The 13,568-nt window shown below is 41.4% G+C and overlaps 1 protein-coding gene across 1 annotated transcript in view; it reads left to right on the top strand.

Moving 5' to 3' along the window:
* Positions 1-13,568, top strand: part of LAMA2 (laminin subunit alpha 2) — a 458,477-nt gene that overhangs the window by 300,390 nt on the left and 144,519 nt on the right. Inside the window, exons 21-23 of the mRNA XM_084624485.1 lie at positions 3,759-3,939; positions 8,911-9,047; positions 12,475-12,711. Of these exons, the coding sequence (XP_084480611.1) occupies positions 3,759-3,939; positions 8,911-9,047; positions 12,475-12,711 (555 nt within the window). The remainder of the gene's footprint in view (positions 1-3,758; positions 3,940-8,910; positions 9,048-12,474; positions 12,712-13,568) is intronic.

Here is a 13,568-nt window from a genome sequence, read left to right on the forward strand (position 1 = left end):
CAAAAGATAGTTCCTCTCATGGACCCACCCAACAGCCCAGTCCCCAAATCCTTGATTTTCAAAGTGTTTTGTTTTTCAGACCACTAGAAAATGCTTCATAGATTACTGTAGCTCCACAGACTGCCGAGTGAGAACTCCTGACTTTGGCCCCTCTCTGTTAAAACACCTAAACAGGTGCCTAGTTTAAAGCACATGAGGAATTCTATGGAAATGGAATGGATTATTTCCACACTTAGCTTTGTACTTACTCAAGTAGATTTCTGGGTCAGGGCCTCCATAAATGCCCCACTTTGATTTTCAACATTAGTCAAAGGTTTCATTCAAGGGAGCCCCACTGACATCAGTGGAACATACCAGGTGTAACAGAGGACAGAATTTGTCCTTTGCTGTACAATATGCACATACAATAATTAGAGCTAGTTAATACTAACCATAGAGTTTATATTTTAGTTCCCATTGTTAAATTCAACATTTTGTGTATTTTGTTTCATAAGTATGTTATCAGATGGTAGATGCAGAGCTAATCTTTGTTTAATGACGCACTTTTTTCTCAACATCTTTCCACATCACTTCTCTGCCTTTGTTGGCTAACTATCTTTTGCCTTTCACTCCTAAAGCCCAACTACTTGTGGGCCCCAGAAAAGCAATTCTGCATACCCTGTGGCTGCAGTCCTTTAAGATCCATGTCACTGCGCTGTGATATGTCGGGGAGATGCATCTGCAAATCAGGATTCATGGGTAAACGCTGTGAGCTCAGCAGACAGGTGCATAAACGAAAAGAAAATCCACGGGCCATTCAGCAAATCCAAGTCCCTTCTCAGAGATGGGGCTTCACTGGTACCAGCGGGTGCCCACGTGGTGCTTACAGGCCTGTCGCTTTGGTAATCAGAAAACCTGTGTGATGCATGGGCTGGATTTCAGCATTTGTTTGTGCATGGGGACTCCCAAATCGTGGTTGGAGGTTTTTACACCCATTCTGTGTTGTGCTAAATTAACAGTTTATCAAGAAGCCACAGGCTTAGGAATATGACATGGTACAAATGCAGACTTTTAAAATATTTACACTCCTTCAGGATTGAACCTAGCCCAAAGCACAATGTAGGCAAAACCATAAATACCAGAATAAGTCTAGAGACAACATAATCAATAGTGAGACATACAGAAATTATGGGTGAAATTCTGGCCCCATTGAAGTCAATGGGAGTGTTGCCACTGACTTTAACTGGGCAGGATTTTACCCTATATCTTTACGGATTCCAGATATCAAGAAATTTAGTCCAGTAGAAGGTTCAACCCTGATGATGAACATATGTAAGGGTTCTGGATCATCGTATGTAGTAGACTTTGAGTTTTCACTAATTCACGTGCCAGCTACTTGAGCTGACTTCTTTTACTGGCTAAAGTGCACATTGGAAGAATCTGTTTCCCAACTGAAAACAATAATCAGGGTACTCCTGTTATTTTTCATGTCTAGTCAAAGCAGGCTTTTTTGAAGTTGGTGTAATTATAATGCCCTGTTCCTAAATGGAAGTGTTTAGGATATACTTTTGTTACCCAAAACCATACGCACAAATACTATTTGCACATATTTTACACATACATGAACATCCATCATAAAGACAAAACATAATAGTATATTCGGAAAGATTCAGAATATTTCTTTGTTTTTATCCAGGGTCTTAGAAGTGAGAAATTTGCTCCCTGTTAAATATGATGCTTATAAAATGGAGTTTTAATTTCAATATATAAATAGATTTTATTGAGGATTAATCTGGGGGAGACTGCATGACTTATCAGAATGCCTTTCACTCTGCAAAACTCATCACTGTAGACAATACAGTATGCTGGTGATCCTTCTTTCCTTCACGCTATGCAATTCTAGCCTGTGAGCCAATTTTACTGTTTTTCACTCTGATAAACAGAATTTATTAGATCCTATCAAACCTTTCATTGAGAGCTGAGCTGCATGCTGGGTTATGCTTGCTTCGCTGCATTGATCTGAATCCCTGTCCTGAAATTTTGCATATTCACATTTCTTCTTTTGAATTCTATTTCTTCCTCTTATGAAAGAAATCTTTAGAGATGGTCTGTAGATTTAATTGAACCTGGAAATTTAATTACATGAGTTTGGGTATTCCTTTCTCTGTTATGTTTCATCATGCTAAGGTACATACCAGTGTAGCATATCACTATAAAATGTGGAAATGAAAGTTTAGATAATTACTTGTTATATGTATGATCCTTCATTAGTTTTCACATGATTCTTCCAGTTGACCTCTGCCCAGAGGCCCTGTTCCAGCAATCTGATCCATGTCAGATCCATGTCAGCTAAACAAAAATACTCCACCTCCACAGCCTCATGCACTTTAATGACAAAATCACTATATGCAAAGTTTGGTTTCCCTGTCATATTCACAGTAAACATAAACCTAATGTAAAATTGAACTCATCATTTTAATACAAAGAATTTTGTGCTGCTATAGAACTTCTGTTCAGCTGATTCAGTGTCAACAATTTAACCTATCGGCCGAAAGCTCAGCATAGGTCTGTCCAGTTTGATATATATTAAAGCCTTATCTTCCTTTCTTCACAAGTATTTTTGCCTTATACAGATAGGCTTAAGGGGGGAGCTACTTAGTGTTATAGCCACTGATATTCAATGTCTGCAGAATATTTGTCTTCAGGTTTTGATTTTGGAAGGCCCCCGGAGCGGTTAATGCAGAAAAAGTAAAAGAATAAAATGAAGAGAAACAAGAGGCTGATTGGTTAGCTTTATCTTTGGCTGTCAGAGCTATTTAATTGCCCTGAAAATATTGGACAACACTCAAAACTAGAATAAAAGGATGCAACTCACATTGAAATAAATAAAGTTGCACTCGCTTATACCATAGCTGAATTTGGCCTGTGAATTTTACCTTAATGCTTTTCCCCCCCTGTTTTGGCAGCAAAATAGAGGGTTCAGTTGTTTTTTTGTAAGTTATCTCTATGCATTATTCACAAAGTGCTGTAGTCATATATACTGTTTGACAAATGTGTGAGAAATGGTCCCTGGCCCAAGGAGGTGAAATCTATCCTCCCATTCCATCCTGTTTCCCTTCTGTGGGAGCAAGAATGGGCCTGAAATCAGACAAATGTAATAAAAATCATAATGATAATGTGCAAAGCATAAAGCAGACTATGCTGAAGCATAGGTCAGTATTTGTATTTATTCAGTTAGCTTATGACTATAACCTTCAAAAATATCACAATCCAAATATTCAGTTCAGCAAGATGGAGCCGGCATTCCAGCCAGGTTAAATGGCAAAGTTCTATAAGTGACCTTTTAGAGCGGACTTCAAAATCTCCCTGCTAAAATAAATTGCTATACTTAGGGATGCCTTATGAGTATGTCTTTGGGAGGTTGTTTGCAATCTGATTACCCTCTATTTCTACATGTGTCGGTAGGTTCTAGAAACAGACATCATAGGAAAATTCATCAGGTTTACACAGCAACACAAAGTGCCCTAATTCTAATAAACATTGGATCAAATACTTCAGTCCTTACTCAGATCAGAGCCAGCAAGATACATCATGTCCTCAACTCAAAGGCTTTAGGATCTGGCCCTTTATTTTTAATTTATTTCAGATTATTCTTATTGCCGTTGAGGAGGAAAGAACTCAAATAAACCCTCTGCCCCCAGCACTTTTACTGTTTAACTCTTTGTTCTGCAGATAAACCTTGTCTATACTAAATGTTCTTCCTCTGTCTTATGTGGCAGCCTGGAACATTTGGTCTACAGTCGTTTAGAGGATGTGTTCCCTGTAACTGCAATTCTTTTGGTTCCAAGTCCTTCGACTGTGATGAGAATGGACAGTGCCATTGCCAGCCTGGCGTAGCAGGAAAGAAATGTGATCGCTGTGCTCGTGGGTTTTATAACTTTGAAGAAGGAGGATGCACTCGTACGTAAACAATGAGGTCCCATTTCATGGCCTGTTGCAAATTTTTCCCTTCTCAATCTGTAGCATGTTCTTCCTTGGACTATCCTACGCTATATCTAAGGTGGGGGCATTGCCATGGGCCGAGCTGCATACAGAGAGAAAACAAGATAATATGGAGTGACCCACTCTTACCTCTTTTTATAGCCAAGCTGCTATATCATGGGTATGCATAAAAGGCATAGGGACAGAGCTGGTCAGGAATTTTTAAATTAAACATTTTTTGGTTGGAAAATGGTGATTCATGTAAACTTTTTGCAGAAATGATCAGTCAGGAAGGTTTCTCAGGTCATGGATGGAATTTCTGGTCAGAGAGTGAGCCCTACAATAGCCCAGTGGCTAGGGCACCAGGAATGTGGGATACCCAGGTTCAGAGTCCCTGCTCTGAATAAGGGGTAGAGAGAGTGAAAAGCACACTGTCCTGGTTGTTAGGGCACTCACCTAGGATATGGGAGACTCACTGACTAGCCATGAAATAAGGAGTAGCTTCAGCAGATGATATTGAGAGAAGATCCACACCTGAATATCCCATACTCCAATGGCTTGGGCAGTCTTCTGGATGGTGGGAGACCCCTGTTCAAATTCCCTCTCTACATTAACCAGAGTGGGAATTGAATCTAGGTCTCCCACATCTCTCATGCCCTAACATCAGGGCTAAAGTTATAGGGAGGGCAGCAGCAGGACCCCCTCCTTGTTTGGCCATTTTGTTAAGTAAGCCCTTGAAAGGAATGGGAAACAAAATCAGTTTTGTTTAATCTGAAATGGATTTTTTTTCAGTTTGCCTGAATTTTCACAATTTTAGTGTTCAGTTCTACCTAAAATGAATTTTTGTTCATTTTTTCCAAAAATTCCTATGAACCAAAAAATCAGTTATTCACTCAGCTCTAATGGTAACTGCCATCACCAAGCTCTTAGTGCATAAAACAAGAGAACTGTGAATGGAGTTCATGATTGGTAGAGCTGGTCAGGAATTTTCCAACAAAATTTTTTTTTCAGGAAATGCCAGTGTGTTGAAACCAATTTTTTTCACAGAAACATATCTGTTTCAGCAAAGCTTCTGTTGGGAAGGATTCTCAGGTCTGTATTTCTTTGGGGAGGGGTAGAGAGAGCTCAAGACCCACCCAGAATAGCCAGGAGCCCAGTGTTTGGGGAACTCATGCAGGATATGGAATACCCAGGTTCAAGTCCCGGGTCCAAATCTGGGATAGCAGAGACTTGAACCTGGGTCTCCTGCTTCCTAGGGAGTGCCTAAAGCACTGGGCTATAGAGTCAGCCGCTGCTTCTGTTGATCGGTTCTGTTGGAGCTATTCCACTTTCTGTAAATATTTAACTATTCATTGGGGCAGAGGGAGCTCCTGACACTTATAGCTCAGTGGTTAGTACATGTCTGAAATCAGGCACAGCTCTAGAGTTAGTGTCTCTGTCTCTAGCTCAGTTTTGAACGTTTTGGTTTCATTCCTCATTGGAACAGAACCAAATGTGGAAACCTCAAAGTTTTTCATGAAATGGAATTCTTGTTTTCTGGCCAACCCTAATGATTGGTCTCTTCTTCTAACAGTCACAGAACTAGAAAGCACATCCCTTTTGTGAAATCTTTCTGTCTTTAATCATCCTACAGATAATAAGAATACTTAAATACATGTTTCCCCACTCATTACAAAATGTTTTTCACGTAGTTGAGTAAGGGGCATGAAAGGACAATAAATGAGATTTTACATTAAAATCTTAAATTCTGTTTCTCCAAACGCAAAAAGACGTAAGTTTAAGACAGTCTATTAAGCTGGGAAAGCAATCCAGGTAAAAAGGGAGTTTTTTGTTTTAGGAGGGGTTTTGTTTTTGTTTTTTTGACAGAAATATATTTGCTTTGTACCAGATGAGAAAGCCATTGTTAAAAAAAAAAAAATCCAGCTACTTAAAATCAGAAGACTCCGATTTTTAGAAGTTCTAAAATGAAGAAAATAGACAGGAAGGAATTCTGTTAAAAATGCAAGTCCCTCCCGCCCCCATCTATTTTTAGTAAGCTTTTTATATGTTGTTTCAAAAGACAAAAAATACAGGAATTGAATAATAAATCACATAGAAAAGACGGAATGTTTTTAAGTATATCAAATCATGCTCGAAAAAAGTCCATGAAAATGAGCACCAAAGAGACAGTTAAGTGTAGAATAAAATATTGGGCCTCTTTTATCTAGCATTTATCCAAGAGGAATGTAATTTAGAGATTTTTGGCATAATAAAAAAAACATAAAACCTACAAAGGTATATTATAGAAAAACAAAGTATCACAATATATTATTGACATCCGTACAGAAAAGATGTACAAGATTTCTACATGTGAATCCAGTTCTTCACCTACAACAAATGAATTCTGCTTTTATTATTTATTTTATTAAGCTCACACACTATAATTATTGTGTATTGTAATATCAATTTATTTTTAAAATTAAATAACATTTGTAGCGAATAGTACTAAAGTCTGGAAATCCAGAGAAGAGAATTCAAGTGTCAGACTCAGTCCCTCAGTGAGCTTTGCATGGCTGGGCCTCTACGCCAACATGCAGTCAGTGGAGCTGTATGGGCACAGGAGTCCATCTGCATGAAGGTCATTGCAGGTTCAAGGCAAACATTTAATCATTTTCTGCAGCAGTTGATTTGTTTTAGAGAGATCAATTTTTACCAAACCACAGCCAACTGCTACGTTTCCACGCCATGCTCATGGTTTAGTTCTGGTTGGAGTAGAAATATTTTGAACAATAGAAGGCTTTTTATTGGTACATTTTACCTGTTCATTGAGCTCAATTGTGGTTGTGCCACAACCCGAAGCAAGGGATAGTACATTGTAGTGCTGCCCTAGAAACAGACGAGGGAACAGATAGTCACTCAGGCCTGGGCTGCTTGCTCCTTCCCTTTCTGCTGTAGTGGGGCGTGAGGGGGGAGTAACCGGAGCCAACCCTGTACCTGCCCTATCTATATTTTTAACCATGAGGGTCAGCAACCACTGAAACAACTTACCAAGGGTGGTAGTGGATTCTCCATCACTGGCCATTTTTAAATCAAGACTGGAGGTTAGTCTAAAAAATATACTGAAACAGGAATTAATTAGGAAGTTCTGTGGCTTATATCGTACAGGAGGTCAGACTAGATGATACCAGTGGCTTTATAATCTATGGATCCGGAGCAAATTACTTTTTCCAGCATACTGATGCAGTTGCATTGGTCAGAGCCCCCACTCCTCACCTACCTGTGGAAGCAACTCTCCCATCCAAGATGCTACCCATGATGTAGAGTCAAGAGTTGCCCTGTGCCAGCCTTCTTGGAAGTGTTAGATTGTCCATAATCTGGCCATTATATTTTAAGATGACTCAGTTCCAGCCAATAAAGCTAAAAGAGCTGAAACTTTAACTGATAGTTCTTCAATCATAATTCGTTGGGAATACCCAGAATCCAAACATTTGTAGATTTAATATTTTTTCCATAAATTCTGGTTTACTATGAATAGCAACATTATCTCTGATAATTGCTCCAGTTAGAGCTTTAGTGCCATCATTCTCTTCATAAAAATTCTGGATTTTATCATCTAGCTCATTGATTTATTTCTTCTATTGCTGCACTACATTGTTCTAAACTTACAATTTTATTTGAAACCGGAGTCTAATTTTGTTTGAAGAGTTTATTACAGACCCATTAAAAGCAGAATGTGGTGAAGAAAGGGAACTAGATTTCTGTTCTACTGTTTTAACTGCTTCTGAAGCAGATGCTGTTACCCGGGTTCTTTCAACCCAGAGCTCTTGGTAACTTTTACTCTGTGCGAGGTGGTGTCAGGAAATAAATCCGGGGAGACACGGCCGTCCCACCGATAGATGGCTGGCACAAACAGGACAACACAAGAGTGCTTTCACTTAAAGCTAAACTTTACTTAGTCTCAAGCACTTATACACATATCTGCAACAGGTTAGTAAAACACCCCCAACCCTTGATAATTGCCAAAGCTGAGTGTGGTTCTCGAGTGGCACAACGACAGCCCGACGCATCCAGAGGGAGAGTCCAGTCCTGAAGAGTCCCACCACCTCAAACTTTTCCCCCTTACTTATACATTAGTAATAGAATCACATGTCCCTTAAAGAAAACTTGTTAAGCAAGCAGTTCCAATGGGCAAGCAAAAAGCTCCTTCTGATTATTGATTAACTAGGTGTGGGTTTTTCCAGAGTTTGCAGCCTTGAGGCCCCAATAGACATTCCTGGGGCACATCCTGCTCTTCTAAAATCCATGTATCAGCAACTTCAACACAATTCTTATCAGGAAGGACGCGGGGTCAAGCTGCCCTCTCTGTGGCACCCAAAAACCCCCCTCCCCTCCTGCCTTAGTTAAACTGAGACTGCTGAATGGCCAATTTATAGCCTGCTGACTTGGCTGCTTTTAACAATAAGCCATAGTGGTTTCAGGCACTTTACTGGTTTGCCAAAGTCTCCCGGTACAATGCAACTAAAGGGGATCTCAGTGGTGAATGTGGGTTTTCTGCTGTCCACATTATTAGCGCCACTTGGAGTTGCAGTCAGTTCAGTGGTAGGATATTTATTCAGACTACCTCCCTTATTCTCTTTCTGCCACCTCTTTAGAGGCAAAAGGATGAAAAGAAGGGGAGCCAGGAAGATTTGATTTTTTTAAAAAATATCTCCCTCTTAAAATAGAAGTGCTTGCCTACAGTGAGCCTCTCTGCAGAGAAATTCCAGCAAAGAACAAGAAGTGGAGAGGAACCCTTAGACTTCAAAAGGGAACAAGAGGAAGGAATAACTTTATTTCATATAGATATATGACAACAGAAAAGTGTCATGTAGTGAAAGCTCTGATGAAAATGGACTTAACCTTGCTCTCTCTATGTCAGGGAGAGAGGATGACTTTATCTCTGTTTTATTTCTCTATCTCTCTCCCCTGAAGCTTGTGAGTGTTCCCATCTTGGTAATAATTGTGATCCAGTCACCGGCCGTTGTGTGTGCCCTCCCAATACAATAGGAGAGAAGTGTGATAAATGTGCACCAAATTACTGGGGTCATGACATTGTCAGCGGGTGCAAGGTGAGTGGATCTCTTATTTTCTCTCTGTGTGTTCCATGTTTTCTATGGTGTAAAGTACAGTAGTTTGAAGCTACAATACAATTTTAGGCTTGTAAAGAGCCACATGGTTGAGTTTTGAGTTTTGCAATTTGAGTTTTGTGTTTTGAGTTTTGCAATTTTAGGCTTGTAAAGAGCCACGTGGTTGTGTTTTGAGTTTTGGTATCAATCAGGGAAACAATATAGGTGCTGATGACCTGTATCTGAATACTGCAGACTCTCTGTCCTGGCATACAATCTGTTATTTGCTGCATCACCAGATCTGTTTGAACCATATGTTCATCCATGGTGAAGTTGTTGGATACTGTTTGTTTATGATTTCTGTATTATAGGTATATTAACTCAACTGGGAAGATTACTGTTACAGTTCAGGGCCCCACTATGGTCCATCAAGGGCACCCACTCTTAGTCTTCTAGCACTCCAGCGATTACCTCTCTTGGGCGGAGATGCACATTTCTCTCCCTACTGATGGGCAGGCTGCACAGCTCCCTGACTACTCTGTGAATTCATCAGGAAGGCAGACTGACTCAGGAGGCCGCTTTGCCTTCCTTCCTCAGAGACTATAAACAGCATAACTGCCGTTATGTTAAGTTATGTTAAGTTACCGTGCAGCTCTTTCAAAGCAAGTGCATTTCTTCTTAAGATGAAAGCATTACAGAGAAAACATATTAAAAATAATAACAGAACCTACACACATGCTAATAAGCTTACCAGAGATCACACCCTGACTGCAGGAAGGGCTCTGGCAGGTGAACAGTCCTTCAAACCCCACCTAGGGGGTTGCCAGTGATTACAAGTTCATAATCACCTTGGCTCACCCATGAATCTGAAAGTCTCTCCTTTATACAGTCTGGGTCTTTGACTTGATAATAGTTGATTCATAGACAATGGGTTTCTCCTCAGGTTGTACCTTCAAAAGACTGGTGTGGGGGGTGTTGCATAACTGGAGGTATTAAATTTGCATACACCTCCCCTAGAGATTTCCTCGAGACAGGGCTGGCTGTAGGCATCAGCAAAACTAGCAGGTGCTTGGGGTGGCACATTCCGGCGCCAGCCATGCCGCCCCTAGAAATGTGCCCCCCTGCCCCAGCTCGCCTCCGCCTGCTCCCCTGAGCGCGCCACCCCCACCGCTCCGCTTCTCCCCCTCCCTCCCAGGCTTGCCGCGCACAGAACAGCTGTTTCGTGCGGCAAGCCTGGGAGGGCGGGAGGAGAAGCCGAGTGGCGGCGCGCTCGGGGGAGGCGGCGGTGGTGGAGCGGAGGTGAGCTGGGGCGGGAAGCGGCTCCTCTACACCCCCCCCCATTACTTCCTGCGCTCCCCCCCCCTCGGTCACCTCCGCTCCTTCTGTTTCCCTGAACACGCTGCCTCTCCCTTGCCTGAGAGGGAGGGGGAAGAAGAGAAGCGGCGGCATGTTCAGGAGAGCAGGCAGAGTGGAGATGAGCTAGGGCGGGAGGTTGCGGGGGGTGGAGCCACAGGAAGCAATGGAGGGGGAATGTGGCATGCCCAGGGGAGGAGGCGGGGTTGGGGATTCAGGGAAGGGGTGGAGTTGGGGCGGAGCTGGGGGTTGCGGGGGATGAAAAAAAAGCCGGGGCTGCAAAAAATTTTTTTGCTCGGGCTGGCAAAAATCCTAGAGCCTGCCCTGCTTGGAGAACCACTTAACTTTAAAAGTTCTCATTGTTTCTAACAGTCTTTTGAAGCTCATAACACTTCCCAGGAATTAACACTTTAATAACTGCTGCAATTATGCCAGAAGAGTGTGCTTTGCCTGAACGTAGTCATATACCATTAATGACCTTCCTGAAAGGGTTGTTTCTCATCTAGCTCAAGCGGCTCACTAATTATGTAGAATCTTTTCCGAGTGTGTTTAAAGCTCCTCTTGTAAAATCTTTGCCTTTCTGCTGCAATATAGAATGCTTGGCTTGAAACCAGCCTAACGGGGTGAAGACCCTTATCTGAGCTGTGGAATCCATTCTCTGTTTGTCTTTTGTATGAGTGTGATAGCATGGCAGCTGCTATGGCACCACCTAAAAGAATAATGATATATCAGTCACATCTTCCCTTCTCGCATGTTGCAACTAATTTCTCCGAGGTGAGGTGCGAATGCCTACTCCACTTGAGCTCTTAGTAGAGCAGGTTTCAGAGCCTGTCATAACTCTCAGGCTGGAGGATGCGGCATAAAACTGGTTCCTTGCAAAAGAAACATTCTATGTGATTGTTATTTAGGTTTTTATCTTGTACCCCGAGCTATTTCTCCGTGTGGTGAACAATTTGTTCTCTAGGATTTATCTTGCAGCATAACATATTGAATAAGCAAACTGCTTTGAAAAGGTTTTAATTCTTAGACTGCACAGCAGCCTGTCAAACATTTGCTAACCATTAGTGTTTCTGTTGCAGTCAGTAAAGATTGAGTGCGTGTCTGTCATATAAACGACCTATGCTGTGAGCAGGTCTTTTAAATTCAGATGGGCTCCTGTAGCTAGTCATGTTAACAAGGTTTTAATTTTGAGTGGAAACTAAATCTGCAAATTTTGTTCCTCTCCCTGCCAGCTTTACTACTTTAATTTTAGTGAGTGTGTGTCCACGCCAGTTACTGTGGCAACTTGTACTAGTGGCACTGGAACAATGTTGCTGTTGCAAGCAAAGTTTCTTGATATGAGGCTCCCATCATGCCACTGATTAAATTGAATGTTTTCTGCTAGCATTACCGAGTAGTCACAATGATACTCCTGAGGGATTGGTTCTTCTACCTTTTGGAGGCCTTCAGCTTCTCTGACTATCTGCTTCTCTAGAGGACCATATGCAAAGTCAGTTCTGTCTGCACTGCGACGTGTTGTCCATGCACTGGAACCTAATTAATAATCATTGCACTAGTTCTGGTGGGACTCGGTGGCACTGGGATTGAGACCTACGGCAGCTGCAGGTCTGGCAGTGTTGTCTAAGCCTTCCCTGCACCAGATGTCAAGATTTGTTTGTGGGTTTAACAAAACACATTATATTTCTCACTCTGCTACCTCAGACTCAGAGGCCACACACCAGGCCACTAGACTGGTTCATTTACAACGCATAAGCCTCAAGTGATAAATAAAATATGATGAAAATAATATTGTAAATACATGTTGTTTCACTTCCGGCCCCTCTCTTACCCTAACTAGATTGTGGCCTTCTGATACAGATGCATTGCTGTTAACATTGGAAATACATTACTGTATACGAACTCCCAAGTAACCTGTGTTCATATATGGCTGCAAATGACAAGACTTCCTACAAGAAATGGAGTACTTGTGGCACCTTAGAGACTAACAAATTTATTTGAGCATAAGCTACAGCTCACTTCATCGGATGCCTACAAGAAATGTGATTAAAATCTATTGTCGTCTCTCTCTTCTTTATAGGCCTGTGATTGCAGTGTGGTTGGATCCCTCAATTTCCAGTGTAACTCAGATACAGGCTGCTGCTCCTGCCACCCTAAATTCGCTGGGGACAAATGCACTCAGTGCAGACCGGGATATTGGAAATACCCACAGTGCATTCCCTGTGACTGCTTACTGGCAGGGACTGATCCTCAGACTTGTGATGCAGAGACGGAAAAATGTTCATGCGTTGATGGTACAGGGCAATGTAGCTGCAAGGTAAGGCAATGAGGTATGCAAGCTGACTTAATGGTGCCATGGGAACCTGCTTCAAAGTTAGTGGGAGTTTGTACTCGCTTATCACAACAGATTGTTAGTGAGATAACTTGGGACCTTCAGTAAACACAAACTCTGTTAGCTGCTTGTAATAGTAGCCCTTTTTTCCTGGCCAAGGGTCTTGGAACTAGAGGGAGAAACAAACAATTAAATGTTACACTAGGTTGCTCTTTCATCCACTAAAGCTTAATAAAGCAAGTTCCCAAATGTGGCCTTGACTTAGATTTTTTTCTTATTTTAAGTTTTTCTTCCTGTCCTTACAGAACTGTTACCATGTTGGCCATATTCAGTGTACAAAATCAGCCGTTTGGCAAATTAGAATGACTTTTTGGGTGATAGCAACATTTGGGCCATATCCCATAGTCCTTAATTAATCCTTACTGGGACATTGACTTCAATGGGAGCTTTGTTGAGTAAGGCTATAGAATTTGTCACATTAATACTCATGCATCTCATCAGAGTGACTCCATTTTAGGATCTTTCATTCTGTTTCAATATCCAGACATGCAGAGAGAGTAGACAGCTAGTAATTAAGGAAGAGGGAGCTGAAATAACTATTATTGCTTGATAATTCTTTTATCAAATGGACATTAGTCGACACATTTTAGGCCTAAAGTATAGCTCCCAAAGGGAGAAAGGAGATTTTACAAAGCCTTATAAAGAAATGTTTTCTTTGGTTGGTTGGGTTTTAAAATTTTGATGAAAGCAGTTGTTTTTACTTACGTGATCCTGGCCACGTTGTGAATCAAAAAACAACAGCATGGAGCTCCTATATAAGAATCAGAAACCGTAACTGAGTA

The sequence above is a fragment of the Lepidochelys olivacea genome, assembly GCF_965140295.1.
Source record: "Lepidochelys olivacea isolate rLepOli2 genome assembly, chromosome: 3".
Taxonomy (NCBI): Eukaryota; Metazoa; Chordata; order Testudines; family Cheloniidae; genus Lepidochelys; species Lepidochelys olivacea.